Below are 17,692 nucleotides of genomic sequence, written 5' to 3'. Positions count from 1 at the left end.
GGGAGCCCAGCAGGAGAAAAGAACCCTTGAGAAGCTGGATTTCCACCCAGGGCACCCAGTGGGGTGGATTGAAAGGCTCAGGGTGTGAGTTCACCTCCCCCAGACCCCCCCAAACTGATGGGGTGGCACAGGTGACACAGTGGAGTGACCCCTGCTGCCTCTGCCAGCAATGCTGGGCTCAGGCAATGCTCCGAGGCATCCCACAGGACACAGCCCCAGGAAACACGTGGCAGCAAGCCAGGGAAGAGATGGAAAACCCAAAAAGGGCAGAGGATTTGAGGTAGTCCCATCCTCAGCCTCCAGTCACACAGCAGATGGGATGCCTGGCTTTCTCCTAAGGGGACAGGAAAAGGGATAATGAATTAATTCAGCTTGGAGAAAAAACCTATTAGCACATCCCAAAGCGTGGGAAGGTCCTCAGTAATTTGGGGATGAAGCAGGAAACAGAATTTCCATGTTTTCATCATCATCAGTGGGTTTTCAGTGGGATCCATCTCCCCTCTTTGATCCTTCGAGCATGAAAGCTGAGGCCAAATTCAGCAATCCCCACTCCAACCCCAAACACCCACAGGCATCTTAAACACAGCCCTGTCAGGAAACCGGAGATTTGCTTTAAAAAACAAAACCCAAACCCAAAGTGTGACATGAAAACAAGCACAAATCCCAAGGCCACACATCCAGAGGTTGGTTTTATTTGCTGTCAGGTCTCCAAGCCCTTGGGACTCCCTGCAGGAAACATCAGGACACGTCTTATTATCATTCAATTCCAAGGAAAACGCTGCGGGCGCGTTTCTTCGGCGACGTGGAAAGTCCCCCGAGGTTTTAGGCAGATGAAGACCCTGTGTCCGTGTCTGCACACGAAGGGCTCACTCACAAGTTCGATGGAGAATGGGAAGAATGTGATGGAGGATGGGGAGAGTGCTGGCTCCCCTCCCTGCCACACTCACAGCTCAGCTGGCATCTGGCAGCACCGAGAGCCCCTGGGACCCTGCTTGGGGCAAGCCCTGCTCTGCAGGGGAGGTCTAGAATGGGCCAAGATGGGTAAAAGAGGAATCCCTGAGGCTGCTGGCATCAGGAGGGCACCCTGACGTGGCAGCCTAGCACCCTGACACGGCACAGCAGCACCAAAGCCGTGCTGGGGTCTGAGTCCTGGGAGAACCACTGGATCAATGGTTTCAGTAAATCCTTTAATAAAGCTGAGCCCTGTCTTGCTCAGCACCAATGCCTCAGAATCCCAGCCCTGGGAAGCTGAGGTGCATCCCCCAGCCCTGGGACACCATGGCCTCTTTGCAGACACGACCCGGTGACCGTGCCCAGGAGCCAGGGGCGTTTCCAGGTGGGGAGTCTGCCTCGGGAAAGGAATGAGGAATGTGCAGCCACGCTGTCCCTGTGAGCCTGCATGCACAGACATGCCTCTCTGTCCTGCTCACCCTCTCCTCTTCCCCTCCTGCCCCAGTTTTTTGTCCCCCCTGTTCTTCCAGGTGGGGCCCAGGGACTCAGAAATTCACTGATCCCATCCCTTGCAGAGCACAGGCACTGTCCTGCACACAGTGAGAGCTGCCAGGTGAGCACAACCCTTGTTAGACACCGGAGAACCCACCCAGGCACGCCAAACCCATCCGAAAGCCAATGCTCGTGCTGCCTGTGAGCTGCACAGTGACATGGCCAGCAGCTCAGCTGAGCCTCCCCTTTCCCTCCACCCCAAAGAGGCTCCTGCACCAAACCCCTGTGCTTTCGGCCCCAAAATCCCACTGGGGTGATGTCTCCAGGTGGTGCCTCAGCAGGGCACTGGGATGTGAGCACAGCCCAGCAAAGCATCCCCAAACCTCCATACCCTGGGGTCTGAACAAACAGCAGGGCAAAGCTCCACATGGACCCAAATGTTTGTCCAAATGTCTCTTTTCTTTCAGTTTTAAGCAGGAGATGTTCTCAGTCTGTTGTTTAAAACCATCCAAACCCCAAAGTAAGCAGCGCCGAGACACTTCTCTGCCTGATCCTTGGAAAATGACAGATACCAACAAGTATCAACAAAGATATCAAAAAGTATCACCAAACCCCAGTCCCGGCTTGAAAAACATGTGTAACAATATCCTGAAAGTTAACAGAAATGGGCGTGTTTGCAGTCTCCACGGCCGATACATTCTTTGGTGGTATTTAAAAAAAAAAATACTGTGTCCCGAAGCCTCCAGGCCACCTGGCCGCGGCACACCCGTCCCAGCTGCAGCCGAGCTCTGCTGGGTCGCTGCTCCACCATCCCGGAGGCAGCCAGTCCCTGCCCAGCCATCCTCAGACGGAGTCACACCACGAGGGATCCAGGCAGCAGTGAGATGTCCAGAGCCCCGTTTCACCCCCTCAGGCCGTGCTCAGAAAAGCACCTGCTCGCTGTTGGCATCCCAGCAGCCCATCCAGGCCAGCTGCGGGGCCCATTTGCCGGTGGCCACCACTTGCAGCTTAGCCTGGTCGAATTTCCAGTACTGATCGTCGCGGAAGAAGTAGACGGAGGCGTCGCGGTGGGTGAGAGCCCCGGCCGTGCCCGGGGGCAGCCCTGCCCAGTCCCGCAGGCTGCGGGGGTAGTAGGGCTCCACGCCCAGGGGCTCCTCGCCCACCACGAAGTACTTGGCGCCTTTGAAGAGGACGAGCCGCCGGAGCTGCTGGAAGTAGAGCGCCGTGTCCGGGTGCCGGGGGAGCCCCAGGGCGCTGCATTTGCGGGGAAATCCCGCCTCCAGCTTGGAGCCCGCGTAGCGCCAGCATCGGCCACCTGCGGGAACAGGGAGGGGTTAGAGCACACCCCAAGGGGGTCCGGGGCGGGATGAGCTCCAGGAGGTGTGGACAGACACCATGCTGCTTCTGGCAGACCTCCCTCTGGTTCTGCACCGCGAATGGGACAGACAGAAACAGATCCAACCGAGGCTGGGACAACCAAGACCAGCACTGCAGCAGGAACTGTGATGGGGACCGGTGGCTTGGCTGTCCCCACAGCACCCTGTCCCCGCTACAGGGCAGACAAAAGCCCCTTTCTGCTCACAAGGCACAGCCTGACGCAGCCCTGGGGAGAACAGAGGGAGCGGCGAGGGCTGGGGAGGCAGAGGGGCTTTGGCTCTCACCCAGCTGCAGCACAAAGCCCCTTTTCTGAACAACCAGGGACTGGTTTCCATTAAAAGCTGGGGCTGACCCTGGCAGCCAGGCTGCCCGGTTTGACCTTCCTGTCCCCATCTGGCTGCCGGGCAGCTCATGGATGGTATCCCAACTCCTGGGACAATTTCTGGGTGGCATTCCAGCTCCTGGTGCAGTTCCTGGATGGTATCTCAGCTCCTGGGGCAGTTCCTGGATGATATCCCAGCTCCTGGGGCAGTTTAAGGATGGCATCCCAGCTCCCAGGGCAGCTTGACCTCCAGGCACAACACAGGGATCCACGTGCACCATGAAACCCCCACATATCCCACTGCACCTCGTGTTTTGGGGAGCATTTCCCCCCTGCCATGACCCACCAGTGCACCTGGATTTGCTTTGACACCCCAGTGAGTGCTGCTCTGCTGGTGGGGACACTGAGGCACGAGGAGGTGCTGTGGCTCAGGGCCGTGTGGTTCACCCATGACAGGGCACTGAGCCCAGGCGTTTGCACACCCAGGACACAGCAATGGCCCAGCTCTGCACTGGGAGGGGACCAGCGGGAGGGGACACAAACAGGAGCTGGGTGGCTCCAGCCAGACACCACAGGGAGGAGCAGTGGCAGCCCCGAGGGGAGCTCCCTGCCCGGGCCTCACCCACCTTTGAAGAAGTAGAACTTCCCGGTGAGCTGGGACCAGGCGCAGGCGTCGATGCCGGCGGGGAGGCCGGGCCAGCGTGGCTGCAGTGGCCGGGGGTCACTGGCGTTGCCACTCGCTGACACCACCCAGTAGTGGCTGCCCTTGAAGATGTAGAGGTTGTGATCCCCGTCTGTGAGGCAGAGGGAGGGTGCCCCAGGTGAGAAATTTCACTGAACCACCCGCCACTGCTGCCCAGCTCCGTGCTCCTCCCCATGCAGCCCCGTGGCGCTTTGGGGATCCTCAGGGTTCGGAGGCTCCCTCCTGCCTTTCCAGCCACCCCTTCAGCTTCCATAATTCATTGCCTCCCCTGCAGCCGTGAGAGGATAAATGCTGATCGCAGTTCAAGGCTTATCTTGCACGGCTGAGCTCCTGCAGTGATTAATCCTTGCCATGGACCAAGTTTTAGGATGTTTTCCCTGCTCCTGACACATCGCTGTGCACCGCTTCACTGTGCATCAGTGATGCCACCAGTGCCTGGAGCTGTGGACCAGTCAAACCCACCTTTGCCACCACTGGGAGCTGCAGCAGCACTGGGACAAGGGGTAGGGGTGCACGTTTTGGGAGAGGGTCACACTGGCCAACACCCACCGGCGGTGATGGCGTCAAAGAAGGAGTGGCAGTAATAGGTGCTGAGGCTCCTCTGCTGTCGGTCCCTGCCATAAAGGTCCGTGTTCCAGTCCTGGAAGTGAGTGAAGACCTTTCCTGGGAGCTGGATGGCCGAGCCCTTGGAAGGCTTTCCTGGGATGGAACAAGGGGTGATGAGTCCAGAGAAGGGGCTGAGAAACAACTTTTCCCAAAGCACAGGGCTGGGACTCCCAAGACTCCAGAGACTCCTTGTCCCACTCTATATGGTCGTGGCAAAAATCCCTTGGTACCCCAAAAAACATGCACTGGCAGACAAGTGGGCAAAAAATCCAACCTTCCCTGCCCTGGAGGCCCTGGTACCTGTCCCACCTCCCTGGCATTTTCCTCCCCAGCCACACGCAGGGATGGGGCCCACATGACTGTAGCCCTCTGCCCTTTACAGGGACCTGCTCCCATCCCTACTGCTCCCTCTCCATCCCAGAGAACAGCCCCGGAGAAACTGAAGGACGCTCAGGGAATCCAGGCTCACCGTACAAGTTCTGGATGGCCAGGATATCATCCCAGCTGAGGACAAAATCCTTGCTGAGCTTCTTGTAGTAGGGAGACATCAGGGCGCTCTTGACGGGGGAGTGCTGCAGCCCCAGGGTGTGCCCCACCTCGTGGGCCACCACGATGAAGAGGTTCCGTCCTTTGCCGCTGTGCAGGGACCAGCGCTCGGCGCTGTCAAAGTGGGCTTCTCCTCGCCGGGGGAAGAAGGCGTGAGCCAGGGCACCTCCTGGGGACACCAGAGCCATCAGGGGCTGCGGGAACCCTAAAACCCCCCCTCAGGGAAACTCCCAGGCTTTGCCCTGGGGAGATTTATCATGGAGTTCCCTGCCTAGGCTGGAAGAGAAGACTTCCTTCATGCTGCCTTGCAAAACTACTGCCAATCTATCTTGGATTGCTTCCTTCACTGGTCACTTAACCCTGCCCTCCCCAGTTGTTCATCCCTCATACCCCTCTATAGGTTGTCTTGCCTTTTGTACCACCCCAGTGCCCTCAGATCACTGGACACTGACCCCATACTTAACCCCTGAGCAGCACACGGTCTGGGTCTTCTGTCCCTGATCCCTTCATGCTGAAATAAACGCTGCTGGAAAATATCATCCAGGAGGCCCTTCCTGTCTTTCCTCTGCTGAGGTGTGTGTGTGTGCATGGACTCGAAATGGCTGTTCTTATGGCCTGCTCTGAGCAGCTTCTGAAGGAGACACTTCGAGAAGGGAGCAGCACTTTACAATCCTGCTACAGGGACCACAGAGCAGCAGGCACACGCAGCTCTGGTTTGTCTAAGTGTGCGTCAGTTTTAGGCTTTTTTGGAAAAGTCTGTGTTTGGAGGGAGTTTTCAGATGGGGAGGGCTCCCTGAGGGCCTGTAAGGAACATCTGAGACGCCTTGATGGCAGAGCTCTGTCACAGAGCTGGGAGAGGGGACCCCAAATCAAACAGCAAACCGGTGCAAACTAGGCTAGAGAGAGACTGCAGAGCCTCCATCACCCCCAGCCCAGCACAAACCCAGCCCTCCTCTGTGCCAGGGAAGAGCCCACGTTGTAAAAGAGAAGCTTACGAGGGGGGAGCGACCAGCACCTGGCCCATCGAAGGCGTTGTTGAGCCCATCGTTGTGGTCCCCGTGGAAGAAGGTGAGGCGGATGTCGGCGGGGCCATCCCGAGCCTCCCAGAAGAGCAGGGAGGACACGTTGCTCCAGAGCTCGAAGGCGGCTCTGACGGCCAGGCGCACCTCATGCTGGGGCAGGTAGGGCGGCCAGTTCACCACCCGGTACGTCAGGTGCCGCTTGGGCCAGCGCCCGCCTGCAACGGGACAAGCTCAGCCTTGTGGAGCTGACGTTTTCTGAGCCTGAGAATTGCTGAGCTCTCCCCAGGGGAAACTTTTCAACAGTTTTACCCAAAACAGCCTTGTGTAAACAATGTTCCTTTCCCGTAACAACAGGTGTTGTTTGCTATTTCTGTTACTGAGCCAATGGGAGAGGTGTCAGCCCTCTGGACCAATAATGTGACTTTCAGGACAGTGTGTTATAAAAGGGCTGAATGAGTTTGTGAATGAAGCTTCTGATTTCTACTGCCTTCTGACTGGAGTCAAGCATCTTTATTTCGTGTCCTATTGCGACACAGCCTGGCAGCCTGGGCTTGTCCTTCCACACAAGGGCTGCCTGAGTGGAAGGAAACTGCGTGGAAATGTCGTGGCTTTTTCCAGCAGCAAAGCTGGGAGCTGAGGCAGGTGCAGCCACCAGCAGTCACAGCACCACCATTAAATCCTTCTGAAGGTGCCACCACTAGAGACCACCCAAGGGTGGAGCTGCAACCAAACCCTGAAACCTCTCTGAGGAGATGAGAATCTGTGGGAGCACATTTGAACCCAGCCTTTGGCTCACCATCCTCTCCAGAGCCAAATCCAGCACGGGCCCCTGCTAGGAGGTCTGCTGCCTGATGCCAGCCCCAGGCCCGGAAGATGCAGCCTGAGGGCTGGATTTCAGGGAGAGGAATCAAAGCCACCTCTGAAAAGGTGGGACAAAGGCAAAGGAGTGGGAAGGGCTCTCTGCAGCACCTTGGCGGGGGACACAGCTTAGTGCCCAAGGCTTCCTTCAAAGCTTTCAGAGGAGACAGAGCCCTGAAACCACCAGGACAACTGGGGACAAGGATGAAGGGGACAAGCCTTGTCACTCCCCTGAAGCTCCCCCAACCCCCCTACCACACAGGAGGGCAAAGAGGAGAGTTCACATAGTTGCTGAGCAGCATCACAGTCTCCTAATCCTCCTCTTCCTCCTCCTCCTTCAGCACCCCTCGGCAGCTGTTGGACCCCAGAGCCTTGGGATCACATTTATCTGGGGCATCTGGGATCAGGAAAAATAGCCTTGGGGCCCTAGGGGGATTTGGGTGGCAGAGCCAGTGCTGAGGCGTGGGAGTGGTGACAGACCTCCAGCATCTGCCTCTGCTCCAGATGTGCAGGAAAACAGGGGGAACAGAGCTGGCAGCACGCCGGGCCTCACTGCTCTGACTCTGAGCTGAGGCTCCCAGCAAACCTGGCAGACATCCCACCGCAGCTCTGCCTCCTTCTGGCCCTTTTCTGAGCAGCCCATGGCTGGGGAGACTCTGGGCACACTCCTGGGGACAGAATCAGTTCCCACTGCTTGTCAGTGCAGTGATGGGCTCCAGCTCCAAAGAGACACAGATGAGCTTCCACTCTGCACAGCAAAAGCTAAAAGCTGCCTGGATGGCTGCAGCCCTGAAACAGAGCCCTGGCAGCCCATCCTTCCCTCCACAGGGGCAGAGGAGGATGGGCACGGCTGGGTTAGCAAGGCTGGCTCTGGGGAAGAGGAGGGCTTGGCTTTTGCCCCCGTGCTGGGCTCTGAGTGCCCCAAGCCAGCGGGATGAGGGACACAGAGGCTGCCCAGGGGTGATCCCTCTGGGAGAAGGGTGGATAACAAAGCACTTTGCTGGCTCAGCTGCCACGGTTTCCTGCTCCAAGCAGGATAAACAGCACAAAGCCTCCAGCCCGGCAGGCACCCCCTTTCTCCCATCCAGCCCATGGGGGCTGATGTGGTGCTGCTCTAGTTCCCTCTGCCTGTGGTATCAGGTCATCAGAGCAATGAACAGTGCCACACTGAGCCCTTTCCTGCCCTTTTCCTGAGCCACTAGGCATCTCTTGCCACCCACCCACATCTGTGGTCTCTGAAAAGGAGCCCCATGAGCCACAGGGCACTGGCTGCTTCTCTTTGCCCATCTCCTGCTGTTTGTCCTGCCTGCTCTGCCCACTGCCCACATGTCCTGGGCACAGGATGGCTCCTGCAAGGGACACACTGCATTTTGGGGCTTTGGAAGGAAATCCAGAGTCTGGAGGAGGGTGACAGGGCTCTCCTGGGGCCGTCCATCACCAGCCTTGCCAGATGCACAGACAGCCTGACACGGCACAGAGCCTTTTCTTAATCTCGCCTTGGTTTTTCCCATGTCCTAAGCACAGCTGGCCCCGGCCCCCTTGCTCTCTAGGAATCCAGTTACTCATCTGTGAGCCCAAAGAGAGCTCACAAGGGACAAGAGGCCCACTTCTGGACACACAGGAGCACAGAAGGATGCTTGGAGCAGAGTTAAACCCCTTAACACGGGTGAAATGACTCTGGGGTCAGGCAGCCAAGTGCTGGCAGGTTTTTGGTTACTGTTGTGGCCCTAATGTGCATTAGAAGTCCCAAAGGTCAGCAAAACCCGGAGATAACTTCACTGTGTGCCAGCCCCTGCCAGCACAGCTGAGTGTGGGGCCATGGTGACCTGAGTGCTCTCTGGGAGATATCCTGGCTCCCACAGCAGCAGTAAAACGACCCCAGAGAGCTGAATTCTCCCACAAGCAGGACTCGCATGTCTAATCACTGCTGACTTCAAGCCACAGAGACCAACTGAAAACAAAGAACTTTAAAAATAACCTCCAAGCGTGTCCTGGGCTGGATGCCGTGCCGGTGGGGCTGCACCCCTCACCCACAGCAGCTTCCCCACGAGTCCAGGACGGGAGAGCCGAGCACCCCAGACCCCAAAGCCCAGCGGGACGCTCGGTGCCGGTGCTCACCGTGCTGTGCCGTGCGCCTGCGGCGCCGGGCGGGCGATCCCCGGCGTGTCCCGGCAGCTCGGCTGTCGCCGTCATCGGTGCCGCACCTCGGCAGAGCCATCTGATGGAGGGTGGGGGCATCCAGCACCCCGCTGAGCGGGAGGTGGGTCACCCGCTGGAAGTCCCTGCAAAAGGACGGGAGATATCAGCACCTACATCCGAACACTCCCCGTGGTAGGGTTTGGTTATGATCATGCAGGGGGGTTTGACCTGAGCCAAGATTTTCACCCCATAAGCTTCACACCCCAGCATCAGAACTTCATCCAGCTGGTAAAACTAGGAGGATTTGGCTCTGCAACCACGGCTGACCCTGTAAGTCACCTCCTAGCAGGGCAAAAGCAAACAGGGGCACCCAAAAATGCCTTTTCCAGTTTTTAAGCCCAGCTATTTGACTTCGCGTTTAATTTTGCGTTTGGCTTTGCACGAGGTGAAGCCTGGGATGCTCCCAGGGCCGAGGTGATGACCTCAGGAGAAGGCCAGGCAGGAACTGGCGGCTCACCCCTCCTGACATCTCCCAGCCGTCCCCAAGCTCGGCCTCCCCGCAGATTTTATTGCGAGGCGAGCACCGGGCCATAAAAGGCAAATAAACCAGCCCGAGGCGGGTGCCAGCTGCGAGAACCGGGCACGGACACGCCTTTCCAAAAAGGGCTGGCTGTGCTTTAGCATCAGACCGTGAGACAGAGAGCCTCCAGCTGCAAAAAGACCCCTCTGGCTGTAAAAAAGACCCTCAGAGAGCTGGCAGCACCCCTGCAGCTGGAGCCGCTGAGTTTTGACTGCGGCGTTGAATCGAAGGCTCCTACCTCAGCGCCTCGGCGAACTCGGCCGGGCTGTGTGTGCCGGCCCCCGGCTCGCTGAAGTAGCCGTATTTCTCCAGGAAGAGCTGCAAGAAAAAAATGGGAAAGGTGCGGCTCAGGGCACGTGTTGGCTTGGGAAGGGGGGGGAAAGGAGATGAGATGGCAAAGAGTGCTGCAAACCCAAAATGCCCACTTGTGTTGCCCCGGAGAGCTCTGCACCTCAAGCAGCCGCTCCTCCTGCGCCCGTACAGGTGGGTGTGTGTCTCCTCCCCATCGTTTTGGATGGCTCTCGGGGATTTTTGGCCACCACACGATGGAGGCGTAGGAGGAAACGAGAGAGATCAGAACCCTCCGCTGCCATGTCATCCGCAGCCAGAGGCGACCAAACCCACCAAAACCACAGCTCTAATCGCCCTGGCTCAACGCAGTGACTCAAACAAAGGCCGAAGTGCTGTGGCCATGAGCAGGGCGGGGTGAGATGGGGCCAGGCTGCAGCCTCCCCCCATTCCCACGCAGGATGTGCTGCTGCAAACTGGGGACGCTCCGGGGGCAATTCGCTTTGCCAAACCATTCTTCTCCTTATCGGCCCTTGACACGGACGGAGGTTGCCTCTCTGAACTTGCTCCAGCGCTTAAATTGTATGTTAAAGAAAATAAACGGCTCGGGTTGCTCCCCGGCTTTTGGAGGAGTTAATAGCTGGGGTCGCAGGAATGCTCCACGCCCGCCTGCCCCGCCGCCAGGGATGTCTGCGGGAGACAAACAAGCTGCCCGGCATCCTGTTAGTGCAGCAGAGCCGCAGTTACAGCAATGAATAATAATAATCAGAATAAAAAGCGAAAGTGGCAGCTTCCTTTCCTCGCATCCCAAAGGAGAGGTGTGCTGAGCACCAGGAATGCCACGGGCTGACCCACATAGCACGGCTGGTGCTTCCCTCTGGGAAAACGGGTGTTTTTAAAGCTGTTTCCCTCCCGGCTCATCTCGGTGCCGGGAAAAGGAGGGGGTTGGAGTGATGACCTCCTCTCAGTGCTGTTCCTCACTGTGGGTGACCCAGTTCTCCTTTCTGTCCCCGCAGAGGAGGCAGCGGCCCCTCCTAGGCCTTGTCACCGGGCGGGAGTGGCTTATGGATGTGGCAGTCCCGAGGTGTGCCAGGGCCTCTCCCTCTCCTCCTCCTGCCCAAACCTTCGGCTTGTCACGAACAGTCATCCTTATGTCATCCCCAAACACGTCACCCCCGCGTCGCCACCTCCCCGCGGGCGGGGCCGGCACATCCAGGTGTGCTCTGCAGCCCAAATCTCCTCGAGTTTTGTCTCCTCTTTTACACCCCTTCTACCTGGAGCATCCCCCTCCGGCTGAGGACCGGCTCAGATTCCTGCCTGGACACGCTCTTTACCCAGTCCCACACAAAGAATTTGGCTGTTTTTCCCACCGAAGCCGCCTGTCCCAGCTGGAGGCACCAGCAGCTCATCCCAGCAGTGCCAGGCTGTAGCAGCAAGAGCCTGAGTGTGGCCACAGTGACCCAAACACCTCACACTGGTCCAGGATAAATCAGGGAAGTGCCACATTGGCAGGGAGAGCATTGGCTTTTTCATCGGGAGAAGCCACAACACCTCTGCCCAGGGATGGACCATCCAGCCTGGATTTGCCATTCCCCAGGAACACAGGGATAACCTCACCTTTATGGGGGTACCAGGAGGTAAAATCCAGGCACAACTCAGAATGAGAATGCAGGGATGGAGGATTTGGGGCTGGAGGAGCATCCTAGGGATGGGGTGGCTTGGAGCCATCTGAGAGTATCTGGAGAGGAGAAGGAATCTGGCTCTTTTCCTCTGTGTTTGTGTTGTTATAAAGTTCTCCTCCAGAAGCACAAAATCAGCAGTTACATATAAGGGTGCAGGGTGAAGATCCCAGTGGTGACATCAGTGCAGATAAATGTGAGCTGAGAACACCCGGATGGAGATGGAAAGTCCTGGCTCTCAGTCTGAACCTTCTCTAACACAATTTTGCATTCACTCAGCACAACCTGAAGCTCTTCCCTCGCCTGTAACCCAACAAAGTCCCATGCACAAAGCGTGAAAATGGTTTTTCCTCACCATGATCTCATGAAGGCTTGAAACCCCATCTGGACACGTAGGGTGCACAGTGAAAAAAGCAACCCCTGTCCCACCAGCTGCTCTTGAGCAGCATCAGAAAGCACAGGGGCCACTGGCTTTATCATTGCTTCCCAGAGCTCCTTGAGCTTTGCAAGTCCAAGCAAAGCAGCATTTTCTCTGTGGTTTCTGGCCTGTGCCACACGGAGGTTCTCACACACAGGCACCAACTCTCTGGCTGCAAAATCATTCAGGACAAATTCTATTACATTTTCTAGACGCATCTACTGTCAGCTAAGGGTGATGGTGGCCCTGGAAACACAGAGTTGCAGGGGAGGGATGTGCTGACCCCCACTCCATCAGGTAGTTATCCGAGCACAGAACAAACAAATCCAGGGCGTTTTTGGGGTCTGGGGGAACCCGAGAGCCCCATGCTACAGTGTCCTGTGCCCAAACCAGTGCTCAAGGCTCCCCCAGCACTGCATAACCCCCCCCCCCGAGCCCAGCCAGGCTCTGTCAGGGCTGCCTGGAATCTGGCAGCAGCCCATTAAACCTCTCCAGAGGCTGCAATGCAAAGTCTGGCCGTGCTGGGAAAACCCCCTCCCTCCTGCCCCAGACGGGGAAATGCTCTTTTCCATACAATGGGAAAAGAAAAACAGCAGGAAACCAAGAGAAACATTAATATGAAATATGCCCAGCTCCCCCTCTGCACGAGGGAGGGAGAGGAGGACGGGTCTGGCTGCCTGGGAGCAGAGAAACCTCCGGGGCTGCAGCAGGGACAGCGGGAGGAGTCTGGGGGAGACAGAGGGGCCCTTCCCATCTCAGGGCTCTGATGTGGAGCCTGTTGCAACCCTGGAAATCATCTCTGCCTTGGCTAAAGCCAAGGAAACACCTTGCCCTCGACCACAGGCATCCCGGGTGGAAGACAGCCAGCGGCAAATACAATTAGCCCTCCCCGCCTGCAAACTGGGATAACGAGAGTGCCGAGACAGCGGGCACTGAGCAGGCTCCTGCCTGCTCTCCCCTCCAGACACGCCGCTTCTGGCTCCTTTCCACCAGCTAAGTACCGGAGAAGCCTCACACCGAGCTCCTGCTGCCCGCGGTCCCTCTGCTCTGCCGGGGACGAACCCCATCTGTCCCCTCCGTCCCCCGGCAGCGCAGGGAAGCGATCCCATCCTGCCGAGGGGTGGGCAGGCGTTCCGTGTCGTGATTACAGGCCATGCTGCACTTCTAAAACCTCTTGTTTTAAATCACGAGACAGCCCAGGTGGATCCTAAACCCTGGTTCCGGCATCCCCAGGCTCATCCCGCATCATCTCACCACCAAAATGGGCACAGTGGCTCCTGCTTTCCATCCCCAGTTTCCCGCAGCACACACACAAGGAGAGCTGGCCAAGGGTGTGTTTTGGCGTGGTCACAGAAGGAGCTCCTCCAGCCCATCGGGTCCCTGCTGCCTGCGAGCTGCCTCCAGAAGATGTCACATCAATTAAAAACGCTCATTTGCTTCCGCTCATCCCTGCAAAGCCTCAAGGCAGAGTCGCCGCGCCGCTTTTGTTTAAGTGTGTGTATAAATATCTCCATAAATATTATATCTATAGACGCAGGGAGACACACGAGAAGGGGCATTAGCCAGCACAGAGCCGGGTTGTCCTCCCGCTGAAAAGGCAGCGAAACCTCCGCTGATTCTCTGCACTGGTGATGGAGCGTGGTTCAAGCCCCAAGCACGGTCAGGCTGCTGGGATGTTCCCCTGTTGTGCCTCACCCAGTCCTGAAGGAATCTCCTGTCCTGCCTACCACTCCTGAAAAATCTACTTTAGCAGCAAATGATCCACTTGCCACTAAAAAGGTGGAGCTGGGGGTCTTCTAAACTGCTTTTATTGTCACAGTCGAACTTCTAATGCTGAGAAGCAGTAAGCCAGGTCTGACTAAAACCCCTCCTGGTTTCACTTAGAGTTTGGATGCAGCTTGGAGCAGCTTGGTCTAGAGGAAGGCGTCTCTGCCCACGGCAGGGGGTGGAATGAGATGAACTTTAAGGTTCCCTGTCCCTTCCAACCCAAATCAACCCATGGTTCTGCGATAACTCGTTGGAAAGCATCTGGCAGCTTTTCCCCGGCACTCCCAGCACCCCACACCCCGACGGGCTGCACCGCCTGCAGCACCAAAACTCCTGAAAGCCACCCAAAGCACTTGGGGAAAACAGGGAAGAGCACTGAGCTTGGCCAAACCTTCCCCTGCGAATACCAGAGCGGCTGACAAACCAGTTGGGTCACGCAGAACTGGTCGTGTTTTCGTGTCTAAGGAGAGAAAAGAACCCAGTCTTGCCCTCCACCGGGGTGGGAGCCGGGGGAAGGCGCCGCTCCCGCTGCCGGCGGCCGCGGCCCCTTGCCCGGCGGGCGATATTTGCCCTAACAAGTGAGGATTGTTTTGGGGGAGAAGCAGGAAGAAAGCCGGGCTGTTTGTGCTGCGCTGACTCAAGGGGTGTAAATCACACCGGGGGATCGCAGTGGGGCTCGGAGCCGCTCGCCACATCCGCGCCGGCGGCAGCGGCTCAGAGACGGTCTCATGGGTGCTGCAGAGCCCAGCGATGCCTCAAAGGGGTAATTCCTCCTCCTCATCACCTCTCCTTCCATCAGGAATTTTTTACAGGAAGGTGGATTTCTCCACCTTATTTCCGAAGGAAAATGTGGGATGCTCTGTGCCCCAGCTGACCCCGAGCCCACCGTGCGTGTGTGGTACCCAGGACCCTCCCTCCATCCAGCCGTGCTCAGCATCCTGCATCCCAACCGGCCTCCTGCTCCCTAAAGCAGCTCAGCCGGACACCGGAGCATTTCCCAGCACAACCACAGCCCGAAATGTGAGACCTTGCTTTGATAAGGGGGAGAAGTCAGTGTGCATCAGATACTGCAAGATGGGAAGGAGAAGAGCATGAGGGGGGGGAAAAATTAGAAAAAAAATCCAAAATGAGAATTATTCAGTCTGTTAGTCCGGCTCTCTGTTCCCATTCCCTCTTTTTCTCAAATTTCTCCCCAGTTTTTATTTCCACCTAAACAGACCTGGAGCTTCTCACACAAATCTCTGCAAGGACTTCATTGTCCTTTGTCCTTGGCTGCACCAGCATCTCACGGTGTTCCTCACTCCCACCACGGGCTGAGATCTCACATGCCCCGTGTATTCTACACAATTCCCCCGGGATCAGGGAATCTTGGGCATTACCACCCCCCCCAGCTGCTGTGTGAGCACAGCCCAGCCAGAGAGCAGCTCTGCCAAACAATGTGCTCTCTTACATTGGGCCCTCTCCTATCTGCAGATGATGATTTCACATACAAATGTTTCAAATTAATTTTTTGAGTTTCCCTTATTTTTATTTAATGTGTGTTTTTTTTTTTTTTCTTTTAACTGCAGTTGATACAGATGCAGTGAATACATGGGCACCAGCCAGGAAAAGCGCACAACTGGACATTTTCACAGTCTAATGCATCTAATTTCACTCAACTTATTGTTGCTAACTGTGGCTTTTAAAAAATAACAATTAAAACAAAAGTTATAGAAGCAAAGCCTGGAAGTGCTCTGAAAGCCACAAGTCACCAGAACTACTTGATGTTATGTGAGAATTTCAGCTTCCTCCTAAAAGAAAATGAACTGCTCAGTTTATTCAGACAAGTTCCACACCCCAGTCTCTGTATTTCCATTGTGTGTGTTGTCCCAAAGTCCCTGGCCAGCACAGCACACCCCCTTGGGGAAACTGAGGCAGGGAGACAGGAAAGTCACTTGCACCCCCTCACGAGGCATCTGCCACAATCCCGGGATCTGTTCTGAAGCTTCAATGGACAAGAACTCAGAAGTCACCAATGAGGGGTGGAAAGGCAGTTTGGATTGTTAAACCAGTTGTTCCCAATCAGCTGGTTTTCTTTTAAAGTGAATTTTAAATTATTGGTTTCCTGAGCATTAAAATCTTTGCAGATTTATTTTCTCCAGGTGGCATGAGGGGCTTGGCTGAGGTTTGTGCACAGTGGAAAAAACACAACTATTAATGACCTCTCTGAAGCAGCATCTCCCAGCAGAAGGAGTCTGCACATCAAAACAACCCTCTGAGCATTCCTGTGCTCTTCTCCTCTCAGAGCACGTGTTCAAAAATCCCAATTAATTCACCAGGACTTGCTGGCTGGGGTTGAAAATTAAGCATTTATGCAAATGTACACTGGATCAAGGCCTAAACAAGAAAAAAAATCCCCAATATGAACCTTTGTTCATCAGCCAAATCTCATGCCTCGTCCTCCCAAAACAAACAGGAATGGACAGTGGTACAGGGTGACAATGACAGCAGGACAAACAGGAGAAATCCAAACACAGGTGATGGGGACAGTCCCGGGCAGAGGCAGGCAGGGGAAGGAATGGCTTTTGTCCCCTCCTGATACGCTGGGACATGGGAAGGTTTCCCCGTGGATGAGTTCTGTTGCTGGAGCTGTGTGGCAGGATGGGTTTGCAAGTACACATCACCTGTGGGGACACCTGGACACGGGCTGAGAGAGCTGGAGCTGTTGGAGAGTTGGAGAGCAGAGCAAAGAAGGTTCCAGGGACACACAGAGCCCCATGCAGTCCCTAAAGGGGCTCCAAGAGAGCTCCAGAGGGACTTTGGACATGGGCAAGGAGAGATAGGACAAGAAGGAATGGCTTTAAACTGAAGTAGGGCAGACTTAGATTAGATATTGGGGAGGAATCCTTCCCTGTGAGGGTGGGGAGGCCCTGGCACAGGGTGCCCAGAGCAGCTGTGGATGTCCCATCCCTGGAAATATTCCAGGCCAGGTTGAACGGGGCTTGGAGCATCCTGGGGTAGCGGAAGTGTCCCTGCCCATGGCAGGGGGTGAAATGGGATGAGTTTTAGGTCCATTCTAACCCAAAGCAGTCCGCCCCAGCTCCACACGGCACATGTGGCCACGCATCCCAGCATTCCAACACAACCCAATGGCACTGCCACACACCTGTGCCACACACACTGCGTGTACCCAGAGCACACGTGGCTGCACAGGTGCCCAGGAGCTCATGGGCACTCACCTGTGGTGGGGCTGTACACTGGGGACATGTTCATCCCTATGGCACAGGCACACCGGGGACACAGGAACACCAGGGACATGGTGACACCTGGGGCATGGACACACCCACGGCATGGGCACACAGGGATATGCACACACCTGGCGGGACACGGGCACACCTATGGCATGGACACACCAGGGACAGTCACATCTAGAGCGGGGGCACACCTATGGCACAAGCGCAGGGACACGGGCACACCTATGGCGTGGACACTGGGGACACACACCGCCGGGGCACGGGGACATGGGCACCCCGGGGACACGCACAGCCACGGCCACACGGGGACAAGCGCACACGCAGGGGACGCACACCCAGGACACGCTCCCGTCCCTCCCTTCCCCGCCGGGGCCGGGGCCGGTCCTACCTCTGCCTGCCGCCGCTGCCCCGCGGCCGGTGCGGGCTGTGCTGCCGCCAGCAGCCCCAGCGCCAGGGCGGCCCGCAGCGGTCCTGCCATGCCGGCTCCGCTCCCGCCGCTCCGCTCGGCGCCGGGCGCCGCCGCCCCAGCCGCCTCTCCCCGCCCCGGCCCCGGGGGCGGCCCCAGCCCCAGCCCCAGCCCCAGCCCCGGCCGAGGGCCGGGCTCCGCCAGCAGCACCGAGCGGAGGGGCTGTCCCTGCTCGGGGGGCCCCCCCGTGTCACCCAGCCCGGGGCTGCCACCGGGGGAATGACCCCGTGCGTGCCCTGTCCCCT

The 17,692-nt window shown here is 57.1% G+C and overlaps 1 protein-coding gene across 1 annotated transcript; it reads right to left on the bottom strand.

Moving 5' to 3' along the window:
• Positions 1 to 663: 663 nt before the first annotated feature.
• MMP28 (matrix metallopeptidase 28) lies at positions 664 to 17,459 on the bottom strand. Its single transcript, XM_066202101.1, has 8 exons — positions 17,370 to 17,459; positions 9,835 to 9,914; positions 8,996 to 9,159; positions 6,013 to 6,234; positions 4,921 to 5,166; positions 4,395 to 4,544; positions 3,769 to 3,936; positions 664 to 2,758 (listed from the first exon to the last, which is right to left on the bottom strand). The coding sequence occupies exons 1-8, from the start codon at positions 17,457 to 17,459 to the stop codon at positions 2,364 to 2,366; spliced, it is 1,515 nt and encodes a 504-aa protein (XP_066058198.1). The 3' UTR covers positions 664 to 2,363.
• Between the last annotated feature and the right edge of the window lie 233 nt (positions 17,460 to 17,692).

This window comes from Chamaea fasciata, unplaced genomic scaffold (assembly GCF_029207755.1).
Source record: "Chamaea fasciata isolate MVZ Bird 193981 ecotype frontalis unplaced genomic scaffold, bChaFas1.0.hap1 SCAF_21, whole genome shotgun sequence".
NCBI lineage: Eukaryota > Metazoa > Chordata > Aves > Passeriformes > Sylviidae > Chamaea > Chamaea fasciata.
The sequence above is the reverse complement of the archived record's forward strand: the minus strand, read 5'-3'. Positions and strand labels throughout refer to the sequence as shown.